We start from the raw sequence: 25331 nt of genomic DNA, 5'->3' as shown, positions 1-25331 counted from the left end.
GCTGGGTTTTAAGAGCCCCGGGGCCCTGTTCCTGGGAAGCTCGGGCGGCGCCCCAACCTCTCCTCCCACCCACACACACCAGGCCCGGCCGCCCCGCCTTTGTTGTGGCCGCTGCCCCGGGAGCCATGTTTGCTTCCAGCTAGAGACTGGCAGGGGCGGGGTGGGGGGGGGCAGGCACCCCTACAACTTGGCCGTGGCCCCCACTGTGCCTCCGCTTTGCACCTTCCCGCAGGAAGGGAGAGAAAGCGCGCCCGGGTTGGGGCCGCGGCGGCCCGATTGCAACATGGCCCCAGATATTCTAAGCCTCGGGGGACTACTCTCTGCAGACATCACGATCGCCCCTGAGGCTTCTCCTCCAACTCCACAGAACACTTCCCTCAACACGCCACCTCCCCACCTCTCCACCTCCCCAGGCACCACTCCCCCGCCATCACGGCCCAGAGGGAGGGGCTTTTTCTAGTCACCGGAAGAGGCGGGGCTACGGGGACAGGCGGACCTCGTGATTGGCCGGGGCGGGCCTGACGCCCGCGCCGGCTATAAGAAGCCCGCGGCGTCCTCCTGCGCCACAGTTTCGCGGAGAGTCGCCGCGGTTTCCTGCTTCAACAGTGCTTGGACGGAACCCGGCGCTCGTCCCCCCACCACATCCCCACCCAACCCCGACCGGCCACCCCGAACCAGCCGTCCACCACTTCGTCACAGCGCCCACCGATCGGCTCCAGGCCTTCGCCGTCCCCGCGCCGCGCAGCTTCCACCGCAGCCTCCGCCGCCATGACGACCGCGTCCCCCTCGCAGGTGCGCCAGAACTACCACCAGGACTCGGAGGCCGCCATCAACCGCCAGATCAACCTGGAGCTCTACGCCTCCTACGTCTACCTGTCGATGGTGAGCGCGGGGGCCCCTCTCCCATCACCCTGGTTCCCGGGGCTCTTCTCCGGCAGGAATTGTGGGCGCTGCCCCCCCCCCCACAACGCCGGCTGCTCCCGGGGGGGGGGGCGGTGACATTCAAACCGGCGCAGCCCCCGCAGGTGGGGGAGGCGGGAGGGGTCGCGTGTGCGTGGCCGCCTCTGCCTCGGCGTCACGTGACCCGGTGGCGGGCTGGGGGGGCAGGTCCAGCCCCCCGCGATCTGGCAGCGCCTGCGGCCGGGCGGCGGTGTCAGGTGGCCGCCCCGAAAGTGGCTTATCATCCCCCACAACGGCCCGCTTATCTGCGCGCCCAGCAGCTCGTCGCGGGGTGCAGGGGGGACCCCTCCTGCCCCGACGGGAGGCGACTCGGCGCCCAGCCTGGGCCTCGTCTCCCCTTTGTGTGTCCCGAGGGCCGTGGGGAGAAACACACCCCCCCCACCCATAAAGGCCACCAGTTTTCACGGGGTGCGGGGTGGTGGGCTGTTTTTTTTTTTTTTTTCTATTTTTTTTATTTTTGGGGTGGAACTAGAAGCTATCCCTTCCCCCCCACCCCGTGGGTGGAGGATTTGGAAAAATAAAAATAAAATTAACACAACCCCGGGTTCCTGTGGCTGCCATTTCGCTGCAGACACGGGGTGCGGTGTTTGCTGTTGGGCCCATAGCAGCGGCAGCAGCTGCCATCAGCTTCGCCCGCAGTTGTCGCCTTGCCGGGCGGGTTAATTTTAGAAAATTCTGCAAGTCAGGCCGCTGGCGGCGGAGGCCCCTAACGTAGGGAAGGAGAGAGAGGGCCAGGCCCGGGGGAAGTGGGCCGAGCACCACCAACCACCTTCCCCCAGAGGGTCGGATCCGTTGCGGGCTGGTGGCTGCGCCCCTCTGTCCCCACCCGGACCCTCAGGACGGCGGGGGCGATGCTCCTCGGCCCGCAGCCAACCTTGAAGTTTCCTGCCTGTGCCCCCCGGGAAGACTGCTCGCGGGGCTTTGCGGCAGGACGAGCCCGGCAAACTGCTTTCCTTTGTGGAGTCCCCGCTACAGCCTGTTGGCATTTGACTTTCAGTCTTACTACTTTGACCGAGACGACGTGGCGCTGAAGAACTTTGCCAAGTACTTCCTTCACCAGTCCCACGAGGAGAGGGAGCACGCGGAGAAACTGATGAAGCTACAGAACCAGCGCGGCGGCCGCATCTACCTGCAGGACATCAAGGTGAACGGGGCAGCCGGGGTCGCCCAGCCGTCCTCCCCTTCCAGTGAGGGCAGCTCAGCCCCTGCCCCCAGCATGTTTGCTTCAGGCCTCCCACCGAGCTGGAAACTTGCAGGAGAGCCAGAAGCTCAGCAGATCCCCCACCTGCTTGCTGTGGCATAAGTGGTGGGAGAGGTTGGGGGGGAGGGCTCATTGCTCACCCTTCCTCATTTTAGAAACCGGAACGTGATGACTGGGAGAACGGGCTGAACGCCATGGAGTGCGCGTTACACTTGGAAAAGACTGTCAATCAGTCACTACTGGAACTGCACAAACTGGCCACTGAGAAAAATGACCCCCACGTGAGTATTCCGAGTGGGAAGTGAATGGAGGAAGCGGCTTGCCTGAGCGGCTTGGGGCCGGTTCCCAATGACCAGTTTGCTTCCCTTTCTCTTCCCCCAGCTGTGTGATTTCCTCGAGACCCATTACCTGGACGAGCAGGTAAAATCCATCAAGGAGCTGGGTGACCACGTGACCAACCTGCGGAGGATGGGCGCCCCCCAGTCTGGCCTGGCGGAGTATCTCTTCGACAAGCACACCTTGGGAGACAGTGACGAGAGCTAAGGCTCGGGCTGCCAGTCACAGGCGCTGCGTGCATGCTGGGGTCGCCTTTCTTCCCCCTTTCTATAAGCTGTACCAGAACATCGACTTAAGTCTCGTTTGTATCATTCCTTCAAATAAAGTAATTTGGTAACCTACCTGCCATCCCTGCATTCCTGGGCAAAGCTAGAAAACCATCCGGGCCATCTCATCTCTGAAATATGCCACCCTTCAATCACTACTCAGCACAACCTAGGAAGAAGTATATTTATTAACTCTATAGTTTGGGGTGATACCAAGACTGGGGGGTGTTGAGTCCAGACAGGACTGAAAGATTTTATTCCGAATTCATTATTGAAATGGCACATTTCCAGTGGTTTATGTCCAGCTTTCGTTATCTATGTGCAAAGGGCACTGAAAAGATGTCAACAGTCCTGAGACAGCCGGCACCCATTAACTCAGGCTGCCGCAGCAACATGTTCTTCTCAGTGTGGGAGCTCCATGGCTGTGATTGGATCAGTGACCCGCTGGTATACACACAGGTAGAACCAGGCCCGTGAAGCGTCCTTGGGCGGCCGGCTAGGAAGGGGCTCCGTCCCTGTTGAGAAATTGACACCGTTTACAACAGGAGACACTGATGTCACTACAAAAACTGGCAGCAAGAGGGCAAAGGTTGGGACATCAGAAATATTAGCCAGCAAGTAGCGTTCTGCGTCTTTGCTAGTTACACTGACGTCTTTGTTAGCAGCTCAAGCGAGAAGAAAGCCCTTGCAGAGCATTAAATCACAATCCTCTATCCTGCCCACAAAAGCAGCTGATATTCTAAAACAGGAAGTTAAACTTCCCCCACAAACACTTCTCACGCAAGACAGGCTGGGCTATGGGTAGGGTGAGAATCTGGAAAAAAGGGGAAACATCTGGTGGTTCTGACAGTTTGGGACTGGCCCCAGGGAAGCCTAAAGAGCATGTTTCTGTCTTGGTGAGATCCCCCCAAATACTGGGAAACCTGAGGTCCTGGTAGCCCTCATCATCATCTAGCTTCCAGGACCGCTGAGTGGGCACAGGGGGTATATGTATTCCCCCCAGTTAAACCCAGTCAGTGAGTTGAGTTCCTGGGCTACAACCCAGGCCCCACCTCTGCCCTTCGTGAAAAGGCTCCAGTGATAGGATAGCATCTGCTCTGGCCTGGCAGTGCTCCCAGCATCTCCAATATGATCTCATCTTTCTCCAACCATGTCCCAGAGGATTCTGGGTAATGGTACACTTAGAAGTCCCCAACACTTCCCTAGGGCCCCTGCTGAGGTGGCTAAGTGTGTACCCGAAGCCAGTGCCAGGCATAAGTCCAGCATGCCTTGGCATAGATGGGGCCACAGGACACAGGATGGTAGGCTCAGAATTAGTGGAGCGGGTAGGGGCTCCACAATGATCCTGGGGTGGGTGGGGAAACAAACCTGTTTTCCAAGGCCCAATAGGCATCTCCAGGCTCTCCGAGGATGGGCAGCTGTTGCAAATGTGATTCTCTGAGCTGGAACAGGGGGGCCTCCGACGTGTCCTTCAGGTTGAACTCCACAGTCTTCCTCCTTGCAGAGGCCTCGGCACCCTGAGGCAGCAACTCAAAGGTCTCCCTGGCCCCAGAAGCCATGGGCGGCTGGGGCTGGTCCCTGAGGGCACCGTCGATGCTGGACACCCTGTGAACACTCGTGTGCGCTGGCTCTTCAGGTGGGAAGACCATGGGCTTATGGCTCTGGGGGGCCTGGGGGGCGCTATGGTAGCCAGGCTGCCCGTACTGGCTGGAGGACTTGAAGCTCTTAGTGTCTTCCTGGTCCCTATCACTCTGGCCAGCCTTGGGCTCGCCCTCCTGGGGGGCATCTTTCCTGGGCCACAGCAGCTTGGTGTTGGAATTTGTCCTGGGGGGCTGGTGGTCGGGGGAGTACAGCCCCAGAAAGCGGCCAAGGACGCCAGGGTGAGACTCCTCTTCTTCTGGTTCCGACAGCACCTCCATCTCCTTCTTATGTAGACTGGGGACAAGGCGGGGGTGGGGGGGCTCAGGGTGCAGTTGGGGGAGGAGGTGGAACCCCAGTTTCTCTCTTACCCCTATTCTCCCCTCCTTCAGGCGCAAAGGCAAAGCCACACAGGCTGCCTCACGGCGTTGTCTCAGGGCCCCACTCACCCCACTATTCCTGCCCACGTGAACATCCAGACTCCTCAGCCCGGCATTTAAGAGCCTCCTCTTCATCACTCCCAGTTTCCTTTATTTTCTTTCAATTGCCACCAGAGTTCTTACTGGGGCTTAGTGCCTGCACGATGAATCCACCATTTATTTTTCATTTATTCACTTACGATAGAGACAGAAATTGAAAGGGATGGAGGAGATCAGGAGAGAGACACCTGCAGCCCTGCTTCACCACTCACGAAGCTTCCTTCCTGCGGGTGGGGCCTAGGGTCTTGAACCTGAGTCCTTGTACCACCACCTAGCTATCCCAGTGGTCTTCCTTTTTCCTTTAATTAATTATTTATTTTTTTACCAGAACACTGTCAGCTCTGGCTTACGGTGGTGCGGGGGATTGAACCTGGGACTTCAGAGCCTCAGATATGAGTGTCTGTTTGCATAACCATTACGCTACCTACCCTCCGCCCACCTTTATTTTTTTTTCCTTTTATTTGACAGGACAGAGAGAAATTGAGAGGGAAGGGGGAGACAGAGAGGGAAGAGATGCCTGCAGCACTGCTTCTCTGCTTGTGAAGCTTCCCCCTCCCCTGCAGATGGAGACCAGGGACTTGAACACAGGTCCTTGCACATGTTAACATGCGCAGTCTACCAGGTATACCACTGCCTGGCTCCACAGCTTCACTATGAGACCCCCTCATGCTGCAGGCACACCTGTGACAACCCGGCCTCCTGAGGGACCATGCCTGCCTACCCCTCACCCCAGGGACCCCCATCCTATACCCCACCCACATGCCCTGACTGACCAGAAAACCCAAGTTCTGAACCAGAGTTGGGAGCCTCACATCCTGGCCCCCTACTGCCTCACCAAGTCACTCCCTTCTCTCTAGGTGTCTGTTTCTAACTCTGGAAGCTGGATGGGGTGTCTGGACAGGGGGCGTCTGAGTGCTGTCACAGCCTTAGGCATCCTCCAGTGGCACAAGGAAGGGGTGAGGGAGTGGAGGCACAGCCGGACTCACCTGGCCGTGCGTGCATGAGTGTGTGCGACCTTGGACTGGGCGACTAGCTAACCTTTCTGAAGCTGTGTGCCTAGGAATCTGAGAACTGGACGTGGGGAAAAATGAAATAAAACAGGGTTGGGGCCAGAGTGAGAGTTCACCAGATAAGACGTGCTTTGTCACATGTGCGGCTCAGGTCTGAGCCCTGGCACCCCACTGGAGTGCTGTAGCAGCACTGGAGGAAAGGCCCCCTCCCATCCTCTGTCTCTGTCCCAGTCTCTGTCTCTCAAATGAAAATGTGCAGGAGGGAGTCGGGCGGTAGCACAGCGAGTTAAGTGCACATGGCGCAAAGCGCAAGGACCGGCCTAAGGATCCCAGTTTGAGCCCCCGGCTCCCTACCTGCAGGGGAGTCGCTTCACAAGCGGTGAAGCAGGTCTGCAGGTGTCTGTCTATCTTTCTCTCCCCCTCTCTGTCTTCCCCTCCTCTCTCCATTTCTCTCTGTCCTATCCAACAACAACGACATCAATCATGACTACAACAACAAAACAAGGGCAAAAAAAAGGGAATAAATAATAAATAAATAAATATATATATATATATATATAAAGAAAGTGTGCAGGAGGCCCCAGATACACACACACACACACACACACGCACGAGCCCGCTATTAGGAGAAAAATTGATGACGTACACAAAGAGCTAGGTGCCCAGCACATAGTAGGTACCTATCTAGTATGGCCTAAGATCCAGCACTCTGTATGTGTTAAGTCATCCTGTTCTAAGTCCTCAGGTAGTCCCTCCCCTACACGGGGGTTTTCTACCAGCTCCGGTGGCCCCCTGGCACTGCCCACCTGATGTTGAAAGTGGAGCCCAAGTAGGAGGGTCGTCGAGATTGGGCAGAAGCAGCTGTGTAGGGGGGCTGTGGCTCTGTCTCATTCCAGTACAAGTCCCGCTCCATTGGGGGCAGATCGCGGTGCATCTCATCCACAGCCATCATGGACACCTGGAGCCGTGGGTGGGGTTGGGGGTGGGGGCAGAAGGGTCAGCTCAAGCTGCACCAGGAACTTGTCAGATGACATAGAGGGGTCCCTTCCCTCTCTCTGGGCCTCAGCCTCTCTATGTGAGCATGGAGAAACCAGTGCCCATGGACATACAGCCTCAATGGTTGGGGAGAGGGGCTGGGTGGTGGCAGGCCTGGCTGAGTGCACGCATTACCAAGTGCAAAGACCCAGGCTCAAGTCCCGAGCCCCCACCTGCAGGGGGGGAAGCTTCGTGAGCTGTGAAGCAGTGCTGCAGGTGTCTCTTTCTCTCTCGCTCTATCTCCTCTCCCTCTCAATTTTTTCATCTTATCAAATAAAAAGAAAAAAAGGGAGGATAGAAAAATATGGATAGAGTGGAGGGTACATAGCATAATGGTTATGCAAACAGACTCTCATGCCTGAGGCTCCAAAGTCCCAGGTTCAAACCCCCACACCACCATAAACTAGAGCCGAACAGTGCTCTGGTAATATATATATATATATTATATATATATATATATATATATATAATATATATATATATATATATATATATGTAATTTGAAAAAAAGAAAAAATGGATTGAGAGGGAATAGAAAAATTCCGCCTGGAGTGGTGGATTCATCATGTAGATACCTGCCCCAGTGATAACCCTGGTGGCAATAAAAAAAAAAAATGCAGGGGACCAGGCAGTGGTGCACCTAGTTGAAACACATTACAGTGTACAAGGATCCAGGTTCAAGCCCCTGGTCCCCACCTGCAGGTGGATTAGCTTTATGATTGGTGAAACAGTGCTGCAGGTCTCTCTCTCTCTCTCTTCCTGCTCCCTCTCAATTTCACTTTGTCTCTATCCAAAATGAATAAATAAAGTTTTGGAGATAGGACAGTGGTTATGCAAAAAGACTTTCATGCCTGAGGCTCTGAAGTCCCAGGTTCAGTTCCTAGCACCACCATAAGCCAGGGCTGAGCAGTGCTCTATAGGGGAAAAAAATGAAACAATAAACAAACCTGTGAGTGAATTGGAATGAGTATGAGGACTCCTCGTGCCATGGGGTCCCCACTGGGTCCAGTTTGGGGAAGGACCCGTGAGACAGGCTCCCTCCCCTCCCCCGTCCCCCCATACCTGCAAGCTGCGGTCAACGATCCAGTTGGTCTCAAAGTCATCATCATCCTCTCCAAAGGGGTTGATGAGTTGCTCTGCCACCTGGGGACAGAGGAGGCTCAAAAAGTCCAACTCACTTCCCACCCCTGGCCCTTGGGGTGCTACCGCGTCTGCACCTTCCCGATGCCAAGCCTGTCCTAGCCGCTGACTGAGACACCCCCACACATCCCTGTCCAACCGGGGGCCCAGCCTGAGCCTCCGAGACACCCCAGAACCTTGTCCTTCCTCTCCTTTCTCAATTTCTCTATGTTCTATCCAACAGCAATGGAAAAAAAGATGGCTGCCAGGAGCAGTGGATTCCTAGTGCAGGCACCAAGCCCCAGCTATAGCTCTGGAAGAAAAAAAAACAAACTCTTTTGTGTCTTTGAACTTGTACTTGTTCATTATTTTTCTAGCACAGCACTGATCAGCGCTGAAGCTGTGCTGAAAGAAAGGGTGACCCAGGCAGGAAATTTCTGGGCGCTGAAACTCCGAGGTTCCCCTGACCGAAACTGGTGATGGTGACGAGCTACATTTAGAGTCCAGGAGCCATGCACGAGGTGGTCCCGTGGGGAGAGTGAACTCCTGACATCATGTGAAGCCCTGGGTGGGCTGGAGCTCTGGAGTTACACGCAGGCACCCCAGACAGCACCCAGGGAGCTTCATGGATGGTGCAGCAGTGTTTTGGTGTCTCTCCAAATCTCTCTCCTCTATCTGTCTCGCCCTGAGTATATAGATTTTTTTTTTAAAGAATTTATTTATTCATGAGAAAGATAGGAGGAGAGAAAGAACCAGCCTTCACTCTGGCACATGTGCTGCTGGGGATCGAACTCAGGACCTCATGCTTGAGAGTCTAGTGCTTTAGCCACTGTGCCACTTCCCGGACCACATAGGATTTAGAATTTTTTTTAAATTTTATTTATTTATTAGATGTATATAGAGAGAAACTGAGAGGGGGAGAGAGAAAGGGAGACACCTGCAGCCCTGCTTCACCACTTGTGAAGCTTTCCCCCTGCAGGTGGGGACCAGGGGTTTGAACCTGGGTCCTTACACACTGCTATGTGTGTGCTTACCCAGGTGCACCACTGCCTGGCCCCAAGAATATAAATTTTTTTTTAATTGGGCTAAGGTTCAGCACTGGACTCTCAAGCACGAGGTCCTGAGTTCAATCCCCACCAGCAAATGTATTAGAGGTGTGTCTGGTTCTTTTTCTCTTCTCCTCCTATCTTTCTCACTAGTTAATAAATAAAATCTTAAAAGAAAAAATTGGTTCATGCCCCCAGCCCCCACTTGTTGGTATGCTTCTAATTCTGCTTTTAAAAACCCCTTCTGTTTCATTTGGTTTAATCCCCCCTGCATTCTATTTACATAACACTGTATTCTATTTACATAACCTCTGTTAACAAGCACCACCCTCCCTCCAGGGCATTGGTGGTTCAGTGGTAGAATTCTTGCCTGCTCCGCCCCCTCTCCTTGTCACACCCTGATTTTCACCAGTCACTTTTCTCTCCACCCTCTGTATGTCACATCTTGTTCCCACCCTACTGGGCTAGTATATTTATAAGGACAAGATTGTTTATAATTGTTAGTTTAGCTTAGCTTGGCTTAGATCATGCTGCGTTCTGTGAATAAAGAGATACTGCCTACAGCTCAACCATGAGTCCCTGGTCGTCTGTTACCCGCCTGTGAAGCCAGCCCGGCGAAAACAACATATGGCGCCTACAACGTGGGGCCGGACCTGCGCAACTCCCAGATAAGTGAAGACTTTGCCTACCTATGCACTATGGTCTTCTCTTCTACTTATGAAGAGGTTTGCCAAAGCCTCTACTGTTTCATTATGAGACAGTTTCTCTGTCTCTGGAACATTTTGCTCTGGGCTACACTTTGTTTCCCTGACTGGGAACTTTGGTTTCTTGTGACCCTAATCATAGAGCTTGGGAGATGCACTGAGATTTCTCCTTGGACTTTCTGGATTCCCTCTCCCGTGTTTCCCGAGGAAAAGGACTACATTTTGCTACATATGCATGGGGATTTCCACTGGGACTTTCTGGACTTCTTCTCACATGTTTCCCATGGAGAAGGACTACTCTAATTTGAGGAGTGTTCTCCAGTACCCTGGCAGTCCTCAAGAATGGAGACACGTGGTTAGTTCTACTCTCCTGATTGGATTCTTTCTTCGATGGGAAGACACTTTTAAAAATGGGTGCCTGAAGCAATCCAGCAGGAACAGTCAGAAGCACCCTAAATGGAATTTCGAGGAGCTTTTTGGACTAGGACGCCCTCTGGGCACTCTTGATGCTACATAGTGAGATCTGTTTCATAAGAGAGTGATTTGAATGATTGAATTTTTGTTTGACATTGACTTAAAAAAAAAATGCTAGACGCAGCCATGATTTCTAGAGACATCCAGAAATAATCCAAAAAGTTGTTTTTTCCTCCTTTGATTTCTTTTTTTACGTCTTGGCATAAATCTGAAATGTTTAATCCTGAAACGGTATGAGTTATGGGCGGGGCAGATAGGGCAATGATTATGTTAATTATTCTCATGCCTGAGGCTTCTACCGTGGTTCTTCTGTTTACCTTTCCACATTTTATTGAGTTTAAACTGTTTAAACAACCTTAAAATCATACTAGAAAGGACTTCCAATTATAATGGAGTTATCAATTATAGTAAACTTCTAATCTGCTACAAATTTTGCTTGACAAGTAAGTGAATTTCAGCTGTCAAGTCTTCACATGAAAAAGCATCTACTCAAATGGAATTCCTGGAAATCCATTTGGACCTCTGTTCTCTGACATCGCCTACAAGATGGAATGACTACAACACACCCCCGGAAACCAATGATGTGACCTGGCACGACCTGAAGAAACAGATTCACAGACTCCAAAGATCACTCTCTACAGAAAAGCAGGATTCTGGTGGCCGACATTCCCCATCGAGATAGACATGCAGTGTTTCATCCCTTGGCATTTTCTTCTGTGGTCAGCTACTTTGGACTGACACCTCCATCGGACTTACTGGTACATGCCACTGTGTTTCTCAAAGACTAACTTCAGCCAATTGCCTTGAGACTTTATAGACCATGTCCCCTCACCTGCAGGCTCTGTCCCCAGAGACAGAAACTCTCCCTCCTTATTAGGTTATGCCCACAGAGGCAGGAAATGCCCTTTGAGGCAAGAGATGCCCCCAGAGGCATGAAGTGCTCCCAGAGGCAAGAAATGCCCTTTCGCCTGCTAGGCCTTGCCCTTTGAGGCAAGAAACGTTCCCCTTGGCATCACACTGGTTATTGCTGCTCACCTATTTTGTTTTCCATGTCTTATGCCAGTTCTTTTGAAAATGCCTGTATGATATAGGTTTCTGTTCACCCCACAATCCTGATACTATGGCCATTAGTTAAAAAGAAAGGGGGAATTGTTGGTATGCTTCTAATTCTGCTTTTAAAAACCCCTTCTGTTTCATTTGGTTTAATCCCCCCTGCATTCTATTTACATAACACTGTATTCTATTTACATAACCTCTGTTAACAAGCACCACCCTCCCTCCAGGGCATTGGTGGTTCAGTGGTAGAATTCTTGCCTGCTCTGCCCCCTCTCCTTGTCATACCCTGATTTTCACCAGTCACTTTTCTCTCCATCCTCTGTATGTCACATCCTGTTCCCACCCTACTGGGCTAGTATATTTATAAGGACAAGATTGTTTGTAATTGTTAGTTTAGCTTAGCTTGGTATAGATTGCGCTGCGTCCTGCATGAATAAATAGATACTGTGTACAACCCAGCCATGAGTCCCGGGTCATCTGTTACCTGCCCGTGAAGCCAGCCCATTGAAAACAACACCCACTTGCATGGGAAAGCTTCACAAGTGGTGAAGCAGTGTTGGCAGGTGTCCCTCTGTCTCTCTCCCTCTCTGTCTCCCCCTCCTCTCAATTTCTGGCTGTGTCTATCAAATAAAGATGGGGATGGGATATGGCACTCTGGTGGTGGGAATTGTATGAATTATACCCCTCTTATCCTAGAACCATGACCACTATTAAGTCATTAATAATAATTTCTTTAAAAAGAAGTAGAAAAATAAGGAAACACAAAGCAGAACTTGGACTGGGTTTGGTGTATTGCACCAAAGTAAAAGACTCTGGTGTAGTGGGCAAGGTTCAGGTACTGGACCATGATGGCAGAGGAGGACCTAGTGGGGGTTGAATTGTTATGCAGAAAACTGAGAAATGTGTGGTCTGGGAGTGGCGCAGTGGATAAAGCACTGGATTCTCAACCATGAGGTCCCAAGTTCAATCCCTGGCAGTACACATACCAGAGTAATGTCTGGTTCTTTCTCTCCTCCTACCTTTCTCGTGAATAAATAAATTCTTTTTAAAAAAGAAAGAAAATTGGGAGTCGGGCTGTAGCGCAGGTGGCGCAAAGCACAAGGACCAGCATAAGGATCCCAGTTCGAACCCCGGCTCCCCACCTGCAGGGGAGTCACTTCACAGGCGGTGAAGCAGGTCTGCAGGTGTCTATCTTTCTCTCCTCCTCTCTGTCTTCCCCTCCTCTCTCCATTTCTCTCTGTCCTATCCAACAACGACAACAACAATAATAACTACAACAATAAAACAAGGGCAACAAAAGGGAATAAATAAATAAAATAAATATTTAAAAAAAAAAAAGAAAGACGCTTCACAGGCGGTGAAGCAGGTCTGCAGGTGTCTATCTTTCTCTCCTCCTCTCTGTCTTCCCCTCCTCTCTCCATTTATGTCCTATCCAACAATGACAACAACAATAATAACTACAACAATAAAACAAGGGCAACAAAAGGAAATAAATAAATTAAATAAATATTTAAAAAAATAAAAAGAAAAAAGAAAGAAAATTGAGAAATATTACACATGTACAAACTATTGTATTTTACTGCTTGATTGTAAACCATTAATTCCCCAAATAAAAAGAGAGAAAGCAAGTGGTTGGGAGAAAGAAAAGATAAAGAGATGGAAAGGAAACTTATTCAGAACTACTAGGAAAAATACTGGGTGTGGTGGGAGGGAATGCCTGAGCAAGCCTCTGGAAGCAGGGATGAGACCCTCTCACCCCACCCCTGTGGAGCAGACACCCTGAGTTAAAGAGAGCAGGTCTGGAGAGTTAGGGGCTAGGACAGGAGGCTTGAAAGCTTTTGTTCTACTAAGCAGAGAGCCTAAACCTCTGGGAGCAGTGAGAAGCTGCCTCACCAGCAGGGTCTGTCGCTCCCTCTCTCACCCCACACCACGCCCTCCTTCCAGACAGACACTGGGAGAATGTTCTTTGAGGGGGCACCAAATACTCTGGCCACTGCACTCCCCCTGCGTCTCTCCTGCCCTCCAAGTTCCCAGTCTTGGGTGAAGCACTTCCTGTTCCTGTTTGCACTTCCAGGTCTTAATAATAAAAAATAAAAAAAACTCTTTTTCCAGCTGGCTGTGACCTGCCCCAGGAAGCTCACCTTCAGCCAACCAGCATAGAAGAAGAACTGCAGGATCGTGAAGACAGGCACAAAGAGGTCCATCTCGTGGCCAGGGTAGGCCTTGGCTGGGTTCAGAAACTGCCGCCCAACCAGACAAGCCAGGAAGAAGCTGTAAACTGCCACGGTCACCACCTGGAGGGATCAGAAGGCAGAGGCAGAAAAGGGCTGGGTGGGGGCTGCATGATGGTGATGTAAGAGATTCTCCCACCTGAGGCTCCAAGGTCCCAGGTTCAATCCCCAGCACCACCATAAGCCAGAGCTGAGAAGGGCTCTGGTCAAAATAAAAATAAAAAACAAGGGGGTCAGGCGGTAGCACAGCGGGTTAAGCGCACGTGGCACAAAGCTCAAGGACCGGCGTAAGGATCCCCATTCGAGCCCCAGCTCCCCACCTGCAGGGGAGTCGCTTCACAAGCGCTGAAGCAGGTCTGCAGGTGTCTATCTTTCTCTCCCCCTCTCTGTCTTCCCCTCCTCTCTCCATATCTCTCTGTCCTGTCCAACAGCGAATGTCATCAACAACAACAATAATAACCACAACAAGGCTACAACAACAAGGGCAACAAACGGGGGAAAAATGGCCTCCAGGAGCAGTGGATTCATGGTGCAGGCACTGAGCCCCAGCAATAATCCTGGAGGCAAAAAAAAATTTAAATAAATAAAATAAAAAACAAGATAAAACAAAAATCAAGACTGGGGGAAATGCCTCAGCATTAGTGCATAGAACTTGCCTGCCTGAGGCCTCAGGTTGGATCCCCAGCACCTCCACATATCAGACCTGAGTGGTGCCTTTGTCTGCCGTCGCCCCCCTCATGAAATTTAAAAATATAAATGAAAATCATCTGTTGGAGGAAGTGGCTCAGCAGTACTGTTCAAGCCTCATGTTAGGAGACTCTTGGTTCAGAGCACCACAAGAAAAAAATTACCTTTTAATTATAAAACGGGAGTAACCAGCAGCTTGTAAGGGGGCTTACAAGCGTGACGTGCCAGCTTCAGTCCCTAGACACTGCACATGCCAGAGTAATGCTTGGTTCTCTCTCCTGAACAAGTAAATAAATCAGTTTTTTAAGGCGTTTTAAGAAATATTTTATCTGTGGATAGAGACAGAGAAATTGAGGGCAAATGAGAGGCTGGGATGAGAGGTGGACCTGCAGCACTGCTTCATTATTTGCGTTTCCCCTTACAGCAGGTGGGGATCAAGGGCTTGAACCAGGATCTTTGAACATGGTGACATACACAGTCAACCAGATGTGCCACCGCCTGGTCTTAATAAATATTTATTTTAAAAGATAAGAGGAAGAGAGAGAGAGAGAGAGAGAGAGAGAGAGAGAGACCACAGCACCAAAGCTTCCTTCAGTACAGTGGGGCTGGGCTCGAACCTGGGTCATATACATGGCAAAGCAGTGCACTATCCAAGTGAGCTATTTTGTTAGTCTGTAAATCTTTAAAAAAAAATGAAAAGGGCAGGGCCACATGGTGGCACACCTGGTTGATCGGACATGTTACAATGCACAAGGACCCAGGTTCAAGCCCCCCAGTTCTCACCTGCAGGGGGAAAGCATTACAAGTGGCGAAGAAGGACTGCAGGCATCTCTCTCTCTCTCTTTCTATCACTCCCTTCCCTCTTGATTTCTGGCTGTCTCTATCAAATAAATAAAGATAATTAAAAAAAAATAAAAAAGCCTGCATGAAAAAAAGAATATATATATATATTTTTTTTAAAAAATGAAATGGGTGAAGAAAGTAGAAGGAAAGAAAGAAAGAAAGGAGGAAAGGAGAAAGAAAGGTAATCACCACCTCCACTAGGCTGCACCAGGCTGGCACCTAGATTCTTAGCACTTGGCACTAGAGAAGAGAACCTGTATAGTCTGGACCTGATACCCAGGCAGAGGCCCTCCCCCTCAGAGGCCATTTCCTGCGTCCTCAAACCGTGCTTTCTCCAAGGGGCAGCCTCACAGGTCCAGCCTTCACCTGGGTGTACACCAGCGGGATGCTGATCCAGTCATAGGCGTACAAGTGTCCACACTGAGATCGCAGGGTGTTCATCTCCTGGGGGCAGGAAGTGGAGGGGGCAGGGTTCTGATCACCACCTGCACTCCTAGGTTCACCCTCAGCTCTTCCCCAAGTCTCAGAGTCTGGAGCTCATGGTCCAGCCCTGGCTGTGTGGTCATGGACAGCTCACTTAACTTCTCTGTGTCTCAGCCTCTTGTAGCCAAGAGCTCAGAGGCTCCCTGTAGAGAGGGGTGTGTGTGGGGAAGCTGGGGTTTGCAGGGATGTGGAGTCCTGCAGTCCCCAGTGGGGAAATCGTCCTGCACACCCCTCCTGCCCACCCCCCTGCTCAGCAGCTCACATTCAGCAGGCTCTGGAGAAGCACAGGGTCCCGGATTCGCCCTCCATTCCAAGCCTTCATGGACAGATTGACAAACCATACCCAGGGCACCCAGAAAGTGTTGTGTGGCAAACTCAGTTTCTCCAAGTGCTTATGTTCAGCAGGAGTCATAAAGCCTGAGGGGTGAAGGAAGCGGTGGGTGGGGGAACCCACCAAAGGGGGTGATGGCCAGGGTTCAGCCCTGCACCCCGAGGCACCACAGAACACCTCTGCCATCCTTTCAGTAGATAAGTACTGGCACTGCCTACCAGCATCAGCATAGTGGCTCTGCAGAAGACGTACCTTCCTGAGGCTCTGAAGTTCCAGGTCCAATGTCTAACAGCATTAGAAACCAGAGATGGGCAGTGTTCTGATGCCTTCCTCTCTCTCTCAATATTTTTATTTATTTATTATTGGATAGACACAGAAAGCAACTGAGAGGGGAGGGGGAGCTAGAAAGGGAGAGCGACAGAGAGAGACACCTGCAGCATTGCTTCACCACTCATGAAGATTTCCCTCTGCAGGTGGGGACGAGGGACTTAAACCTGGGTCGTTGCGCACATTAATGTGAGTGCTTAGCCACTACGCCACCGCCTGGTGTCTCTCTCTCTCATCTCTCCCTCTCTTATTAAAATAAAATATGAAATATAAATAAATCATTACTGAGCTCTGTGTGCCATTCTAGGCAGGCATCCTGGTGACTAGCCAGGCCAGGACAGTTAAGGCTCAGGGAAGGCCAGGGAGACACAAGAGTGAGGGACAGCCAGTTCCTGGCTAGGTCCCAAAGCTCCACGCACTTCCTCCAAACAGCCCCTTCCAGTAGCCTTCAATGTCAGTTTCTGGCTCCGCCCCCAGGTCTCTACCCCGCCCACTCCCGGTCCCATCCAATCCCAGCTTGGATCTCTCCTAGGCACCGCCCAACTCCCCGCGTCGGCCCCGCGCACCTGCTTGCACCAGGTGCTGCGAGCTTGGGAAGCGCTTGTAGACCGCGGTGCTGATGCTGCGCAAGATAAGCAAGTTGCCCAGGTTGGCGTAGCGCATGAGCGTGCGCCGCATCATCCGGCCTTGCTCATCCGTGCCCTCCACGATGCCCGACACCAGGTTCATGAGGCGGTCGGGCCACGGCAGGTTCTCATACTGGCTCCACCAGCGGGTCACGACCAGCGTCACGTAAAAGCCTGGGCAGGAGGAGCAGGGGGCGAGAGGCCAGGGCCCACACTATGGCCAGAGCCCTGCTAGGGCCGCTCCTTGGCTTCTCCGTGTGCGGGACGGGGGTGGGGGTGGTGGTGATGCCCCAGATTTCCCCAGAAATCCAGATTTCTCCCCACCTGCACTGAAGCTCTCTTTTTAGGAGATGGAGGCTGGAGCCAAGCACCTCAGGCTCTAGGCCCCCCAGTTCCTTGACTCACCCAGAGGCTCTGAAACATTCCCTCCCAGCCTGGTGGACTGGATCCCTTATCTGGAGTCTGTCCCGCCTCACCCAGAAGGGGGAAGCTCACCCAGCACGAAGGAAATGGGGATGAGCTGGATGTAGCTGTCGCAATAGAGAGCCAGCTTCTCAAACATCAACTGCTGGTCCTCGGAAAGGGCGTTCCTGGGGGAGGGAAGTGGCACATGTGTTGGCTCTCAAAGGAGCCGGCTGGGCCTGGCCCTGGGTCCCACAAGGTCCAGAGCAGGAGTGTGGCCGCCTCTGTGCTCCCCCACCCACACCCACACCCACACCCATACCTCTTTCACTGGCTTCTCCTCTGGCAACCCCCAAGTGGGTCTCAGGCCTCTTCCAGGGCTGGAAGAAGGTGGGGACACCCGAGACCCTCCTGTCTGTCTGCTTTTTCTTCTCCCCACTGCCAGCTCCCAGCCCGAAGCTGAGCTCAGGCCTTACATGTCTCTCTCTGTACATGGACCCTCAGGAGGTGGGAGGCCCCCAGGCTCCCCCAGCCCCAGCCATGCCGCCTTACCTATAAATGAAGCGGATGCTGTAGTAGCAAACCAGGAAGATGAGGAATTCTCCATAGAGCAGCTTGTAGATGCTGCCACGCCAGCACAGCAGCAGGCGCGAGAAGGAGCACAAGCGGGCGTTGGACACTTGGCTCGAGTAGGTGATGGTCATGGCCAGCCAAGGGGGTGCAGCAGGTGAGCTTGGGACCTGGAGGCCGCGCAATGAGGGGAGTCAGGAAGGAACAGGGACCTTGTTCAGAACTTGTCTGGGACTCGAGTCGCCTGAGCCAGGACCCTGCTGTCCCCTCCAAGTGCTGGGAGGCCTGTGAGCCTGTGTGTGGAGGTGGGGGGGAGGAGGAACACCAGAGAAGTGGGCTTGCCTTGGCAGGGAAGATACAGATGCTTCTCTGCCCTTGGACTGTATGACAGGGCTGGGAGATAGGTCAGCAGGTAGAGCGCACACCTGATCATGCCTGAGGCCCTGGATTTGATCTCTGACATTCGCAGGAGCACCACAGACAACACTAAAGGAAGTCCATGGATGGTGGTGTCACTGGCACTGTGGTGTCTCTCCCTCTCTCTGTCTGCCTCTCCTTCTCTCCTCTCTAGAATATAAAATAACTGGCTGGGAGGAGTCGGGAGGTAGCACAGCGGGTTAAGTGCACGTGGCGTAAAGTGCAAGGACCGGCATAAGGATCCCGGTTTGAGTCCCCAGCTCCCCCCCTGCAGGGGAGTTGCTTCACAGGTGGTGAAGCAGGTCTGCAGGTGTCTATCTTTCTTTCCCCCCTCTGTCTTCCCCTCCTCTCTCCATTTCTCTCTGTCCTATCCAACAACAACAACATCAACAACAACAGAAATAACTACAAAAAAAAAGGCAACAAAAGGGAAAATAAAATTAAAAATTTTTTTTAAATAACTGGCTGGGGCAAAGTACATAGCATAATGGTTATGTAAGCAGACTATCATGCCTGAGGTTCTGAAGTCCCAGGTTCATTACCCTGCACCACCATAAGCCAGAGTTGAGCAGTGCTCTGGTAAAATAAATAAATAGACAGATAGATAAGGTATTTATTGGAAGTATCATGCATGCACAGGACCCTTAGTTCATTCCCAGGTGCTGCATTAAAGAGAGGGGGAAGAGAGAGAAAAAAATGCCTGGTTAAGAGCACATGCTATAATGCACAAGGACCCAGATTCAAGCTCCTGATCAACATCTGCAAAAGGAAAGCACCATGAGTGGTGAAGCAGGGCTGCAGGTGTCTCTCTCTTCCTCTCTATCCCCCTTCCCTCTCAGTTTGTACAAAAAAATGAATAAATAAAATTTATTTAAATAAAAGGAAGATTAGGGGGCTGAGCAGTAACACACCGGGTTAAACACACGTAGCTCAGCGAGCTAGGACCAGCACAAGGATCCCGGTTCAAGACCCCAGCACCTCACCTGCAGGAGAGAGGGTCACCTCACAAGAGGTGAAGCAGGTATGCAGATATCTATCTTTCTCTCCCTCTCTCATTCTTCCCCTCCTCTCTCAACTTCTCTCTGTCCTGTCCAATAGCAACAACAGCGGGGGAAGGGAAATGACCGCCAGGAGCAGTGGATTCATAGTGCAGGCACCAAGCCCCAGCAGTAACCCTGGAGGCAAAAAAAAAAAAAAAAAAAGGAAGACATGACAAGGTGCTAAGAGTGATGTCTGCACATTGGACACAGCCCTCAGCTTGAGCCCATCTTGTTTATTAGTTCCCCAAGTTCTCTCAAGCATCTGGGAATCACTGGCCAGCCTGGTCAGTCTTATCCCCCACTCTCTCCCAGGTGCCGAGAACAGAGCCCAGATGGCAGACAAATCTCAATAATGTTCACTCCTGGTGGCCCCATCTACCCACGGGATCCTCACTCAGCTTCCAGTTCACGGGGGTCACCTCCTCAGAAAGCATGTCCCCAGCCACCTCACAGCCAACACTTTGCATCCCTCATGTTGCTAGAGCTTTCTACACTTCCCCTGCTATGCCTGAAATTTTACTTTGAAGGAAGATGGGAAAAAATAAAAAAGAACAACAAAATGAAAAATGCCCCAAACATTTTCAGCATATCCTTATTTTGCAAGATATCTGCTTCTTTGCTGTCCACTGCATCTTCTCCCTTTCTTCCTCTTTTCTTTTCTTTCAAGATTTATTTTACATGAGAGAGGAGGTCAGGTGGTAGCACATGTGACAATGTACAAGGGTCTGAGTTGAAGCCCCCGATCCCCACCTGCAGGGGTGAAACTTCACAAGTGGTGGAGCAGGACTGCAGGTGTCTCTTTCTCTCCCTCTCTACCTCTCCCTTCCCTCTCAATTTCTCTCTGTCTCTATCCAAAGTAAATAAATAACATGGTTGGGGGAGAAAGGGAGAGAATCAAAGCATCATCCTGGCACATGTGATGCCAGGGATCAAACTTGGGACCTCATGCTTTTGAGTCCAATGCCACTGAGCCACCTTCTGGACCACTGCCTGCCTATTGCATCTTTAGAGTGGATGTGCTTGTTGAATTCTCACGGGAGGTGCTGAGTGACAGCACCTTTCCCACCCCATGCAGCCACACTGGCTGGCCTGTCCCTCCATGCTCCATGCCTACTCAGCTCCTTCCTCTCTCACGGGCTTTGCACATGCCCACAGGTGCCTCTATACCTGCACACAGCTGCCCGTGTCATCACACAGATAGGCAGGACAGTCACCCACCCTAGCCTGCCAGCCCCTACTCACAGGTGGAGCTCCACAAAAGGCCTGGTCAGCCAGACCTCTCTGGGGTCCTGTGCCCAGCACCTCTGCCCACATTTAGGATAGGCACAGCACACTGGCGATCTGAGCGGTCACTTGACTCCTAAGCCCAGACCTCCACAAAGGAGCCCTTGTCTTACCTCACTCTTAATCTGCCATAAGCAGCTGCCAGAACAGTGTAGCCAGGACTCCTTAATTCCTTCCAGGGGTGGGAAGGCATAGGTGTAGACCAGGGCTGGAATTAGGAGCAAACCCCCCTCCCATGGGTCCCCGCCCATCTTACGATTTTCTTTTTAATTTAGATACTTTTTTTTTTTAACCTAGAGCACTGCTCAGCTGTCTTACGGTGGTGCAGGGGACTGAACCTGGGACCTTGGAAACTCAGGCATAAGAGTCTCTTTTCACAACCATTCTGCTATCTCCCCTTTTCCCCTCCCCTCATCTTGCCATTTTCTCTGGGCCATACAATCCCAATCCCAAGGCTGAGAGGGGAGGACAGGGTTCCTGGGGTTCATCAGGGGTGACAGCAGCTATCTGCGCCGCTCTGGATGGAAAAAGCCCACTGGACCGCAGCTTCTAGGCCCGTCCCTGGAGTTCACGCATCGCGGGAGAAGCCTCAACCGAACGGCTTTGCGATCGTGAGTGACAGGGTCTCTGATTGGCTGTGAGTGACATCACAGCTTCTTTGGGCTGTGACTGGTCCGCTGGAACAGTGGGCGGGGCACGGGGGGGGCGGGGTGGTTCAGCCTCCCTAGTCCGCCCTGCAGGGCGGGCCCAGGCGGCCCAGGGGCGGGGGTCTGATGGCCTTGCCTCTGGCTCCAGATACCTTAGTGCCTCACTCCGCACGCTAAGCCCACCCCCAACCCCCATTTTCTGGGATGTTATCTTAACAGGCAGCTTCTCGGTTGGGGCCCTTCTCCAGAGTCTGAATCAGCCATCGGGACATATTACTGCTTTTTCTTTTCCCCTCCTTTCTTTCTTTCTTTCTTTCTTTCTTTCTTTCTTTCTTTCTTTCTTTTTTCCATCTTTTCTTTCTTTCTCTCTTAATTTTTCATATATATATGTGTATATATATATATATGAAATTGAGAAAGAAGGGAGAGAGAAAGAGAGACTTGCAGCACTATTTAACCACTCGTGAGGCTTCCCTCTTGCAGGTGGGGTCTAGGGACTTTAGCCTGGGTCCTTGAACACTGTAATGTGTGTGCTCAGTCAGGCACACCACCACTCAGCCTGTGCTTCCCCCCCCCATCTGTATTGGAGAGAAAATGAGAGGGAACGGGGAGACACAGAGGAAGAGAAAGGGAGAGGGAGAGAGAAAGAAAGAGAGAGAGAGAGATTTGCAGCATTGCTTCACCACTAGTGAGGCTTCCCTCCTGCAGGTGGGGACTGGGAGCTTGAACCTGGGTCCTTGAGCAATGTAATGTATGCACTTTACCAAATGTACCATCACATGACCCCTACCTTCTCTCTCTCTCTCTCTCATTTGCTCAGCTCTGGCTCGTGGTGGTGCCTGGGATAGAGCCTGAGATGTCCAGCATGCAAGCGCTATGAGCTCCAGTTGCTGAGAGCATCTATTTATTTTTCTCTCTCTCTCCTTTTTTTTTCTTCATGAGGGTTATCCCTGGGACTCGGTGCCTGCTTGATGGTACCACCATCCCCAGTGGCATTTTTGTTGTTTCCTTTTTTATTTTTCTTATAGAGACAGAGAGAGATAGAGAGAGATGAGGAGTTAGAGAGGATGAAAGTCAGAAAGCTGCAACATCTCTCTCCTGCTTGTGAATATTCCTGCCTGCAGGCAGGGACCCAGGACTTGAACCCTGGTACTCATACATGATAACCTGCACATTCTACCAGGTGTGCCGACACCCAGCCTGAGCATCTACATTTCTAGTAAGCTCTGTGGGTGCACAGACTCCCCCTTCACCTTTGGGACCATATTTCCAAACCCTTGACTTGCAACTTTGGACCCTTGGACTCAGTCCCCCTACAAACACACACCTTGTGTTGGCAGCACTGACATTAAAGGACTTTGTGCATGTGACACACTTGTCTTTATAGTTCTGAATCTGGAGAGGTGGGGGCTATTACATATTCCACACCGAGTTCTCTTTTAATCACAGTAAGCAATAGTTCAGCCCTTTTTTGGGGGGGTCCTCTTCAGAAGTCAGGGACAACCTTGCAGGAGTACCTGCTGCTTCCCCACTGCTGGGAAGCACCTTTCAACTCTTAGGGGGGAAAGGGAGAGGTCCACTTGAGCCTCAGTGTCTTCAGCTGTGAAATGGGACCGTAACTCAGACCTTTGCAGCAGGTGAGAACAATGGGCTGGAGACATTCCAGCTCAGACTTTGTGGCTCTCCTGCCTGTCCTCAGCTTTTCCTGAGAAACTTCCACCTCTGCTCCTCGCCCGTCTAGATTCCACTCTCTAGACACAGGCATATTTTCTTTCCTTTCCATTATTCCTCCCTTCTTTCTCTTTCTTTCTTTCTTTCTTTCTTTCTTTCTTTTTCTTCTAATTTATTTGGAAGGACAGATATTGAGAAGGGCAGGGGGCAGACAGAGGGAGAAAGTTGAATACCTGCAGACCTGCTTCACCGCTCAGCTCATGAAGTGTCCCTGCTGCAGGTAGGGGCTTGAACCCCGGTCGTTGGCCGTAGTAACATGTGCCACCACTCAGCCCCATCAGGGCGTATTCTGCAAGCCTCCCACGAGAGGTCTGCCCTACAGTCTAGGTTGCTAATCCCTGTCCTAGGGAGAAATTTCCCTACCCGTAGGGAATTAATTCTTCCTCTGTCAACACATCTCAATCAAGAGCAAATTTCCGTTCAGCCAATGATTTAGAAACACAATTTTTTTTTTCTTTTTCAATTAAGCTGGAAACTTGAGCCTGAGATCAAGTCACTGGGAGGAGACTTGCCCTGGATTCTGGGAGGGAAAAATAAAGCGGCCTTCCCTGTGGCAGCCAGCAGGGGGCGTGCCCAGCTAGCGGGTTTTGCGTTGGGTCTGGGCAGCTGGTCATAGATGTTCCCCTCTGCACAGTCCTTGACTGGACCAGTAACTCCAGAGCCCTGAGAAGCAGCTGGGACACTGGAGTCCTCCCAGCTTCTCCTCTGAAGAGCAAGGCCCTTGGCTGTATCCCTGAAGTCCCACCAAGATCTGTTCAGAGTGTTGCCCCAGGCCTGCTTTCCTTCCCAGATGCCCCAGGGGATACTGGAGACACCCCATTGGGAAGCAGCTATCCTCTGCCCCCCCACCCCAAGGCAGGCACACCCTGGGCAGGGGTCGAAGCCTCTCCTGGGGGGAACTGACCCATTCGGGAACTATCTTTTTTGCTTTCTGTTCTGCAAAGTACTCTTTCTCCAAACCAGGAACTGAAAATAATCTGGTCTCTGCCCCCATCAAGAATATATCTTCAAATAAAAGCCAGGAAAACATTAGCCCTGACACAGAACGGCAAGGCCAAGGTATCCCACAGAGCAGAGGGAAGCCACGGACAGAGAAAAGGAATTGTTTGAGCTAGATCTTGAAGCACGATTAGGAGTTCATGTGAGCTGAGAAGGCTAGGAGAACATTACACATGGCAGGGAGCCAGCCAAGAAAAGTCACAGAGACATTCCCAAGGGGCAGTCCAGAATGGGCACTCCTCTCTCTCTCTCTCTCTCTCTCTCTCCCCCCTCCTTTCTAAATGAATCCAAGCTCATGGCTGCCATTGTCTCCTTTTTTTTCTTTTTTTCTTTCTTTCTATTCTTATTAGATAGGACAGATAGAACTTGAGAGAGGAGGGACCAGGTGGTGGTGCACCTGGTTAAGTGCACACATTACAGCCCACAAGGACCCAGGTTCAAGCCCCTCATCCCCAGCTGCGAGAGAAAAGCTTCACAAGTGGTGGAGCAGTGCTATAGGAGGTGTCTCTTTGTCTCTCCTCTTTCTCCCCGTTTCCTCTCAATTTCTGTCTCTATCCAATAACAAATATTTTTTTAAAGAAAGAAACTGAGAGAGCAGGGGGAGGTAGAGAGAGAAAGAGAGACACCTGCAGCCTTGCTTCACCACTCATGAAGTGTCCTCCCTGCAGGAGTGGAGTGAGGACTTGAACCTGGGTCCTTCCTTGCACATGGTGATGGGTGCGTGTAACCAAGTGTGTTACTACCCAGCTCCCTTTAGTGTGGTTTTAATAAAAGAGGACACTGAAGTTCATAGTCAGCCTCAACCAAGATCCCACAACCATGACAAACCCACCAGCACCTCTGAGCAGAGGCCAGGCCCTGAGGGGGAGATCCTTACCTGTTAGGGTAGTGGTCCCTGTCGGGGCTGAAGGGAGGTCTGAGGAACAAGGGAGGCACAGAAGACAGGCTGAGGGCAGCAGAGCCTGTGTTCAGATGTCCCCCAGCACAGAGCCATCTCTGGGGCAGGCAGAGCAGCTCGGGGTGAGGGTTGATGGGTGCAGGTTCCAGGGTGGAACATTGGGAACCCCTCTCTTGGAATCTCCATGGCAGCAGCAGCAGCATCACAGAGGGCTGCCGGCTCGGCCAGGGGCAGCGAACAGGGACCCTGAGGTGGGCCAGCCAGGCCTGCGGGAACTGCAGAGAGCACCTACCAGCCCCTCCTGCCCCCAGCCCCCACCCTTGGCGAGTCCCGGAACAAACAGGGAAGACACCCAGGGAGAAGACGAAGGGACTTGACACAGTTGGCGAGGACTCAGCAGGCAATGTTTTACTCTCCCAGGACCTAGAAATGAACATCATCCATGGCTGCCACACCTCTGTGCTATGGCCGGGCAGCCCCGATCCCTGGAC

General features: G+C 51.8%; 2 protein-coding genes across 2 annotated transcripts; one reads left to right on the top strand and one right to left on the bottom strand.

Moving 5' to 3' along the window:
- The first annotated feature begins 542 nt into the window (after positions 1-542).
- On the top strand, positions 543-2836 carry FTH1 (ferritin heavy chain 1). The gene is given in 5 exon segments (XM_016189692.2): positions 543-882; positions 1958-2104; positions 2317-2442; positions 2543-2680; positions 2682-2836. Coding segments are annotated over 5 exon segments (678 nt in total). The 5' UTR covers positions 543-768; the 3' UTR covers positions 2835-2836.
- A 94-nt stretch (positions 2837-2930) lies between these two features.
- BEST1 (bestrophin 1) lies at positions 2931-24958 on the bottom strand. The gene is made up of 11 exons (XM_060184483.1): positions 24820-24958; positions 17807-17994; positions 17348-17442; positions 16793-17026; positions 15831-15985; positions 15452-15529; positions 13466-13618; positions 7988-8068; positions 6697-6848; positions 4132-4698; positions 2931-3278 (listed from the first exon to the last, which is right to left on the bottom strand). The coding sequence occupies exons 2-11, from the start codon at positions 17956-17958 to the stop codon at positions 3260-3262; spliced, it is 1686 nt and encodes a 561-aa protein (XP_060040466.1). The 5' UTR covers positions 17959-17994; positions 24820-24958; the 3' UTR covers positions 2931-3259.
- Between the last annotated feature and the right edge of the window lie 373 nt (positions 24959-25331).

Source organism: Erinaceus europaeus, unplaced genomic scaffold, assembly GCF_950295315.1.
Source record: "Erinaceus europaeus unplaced genomic scaffold, mEriEur2.1 scaffold_265, whole genome shotgun sequence".
Taxonomy (NCBI): domain Eukaryota; kingdom Metazoa; phylum Chordata; class Mammalia; order Eulipotyphla; family Erinaceidae; genus Erinaceus; species Erinaceus europaeus.
Note: the sequence above shows the minus strand (reverse complement) of the source record. Positions and strands in the feature narration are given on the sequence as shown.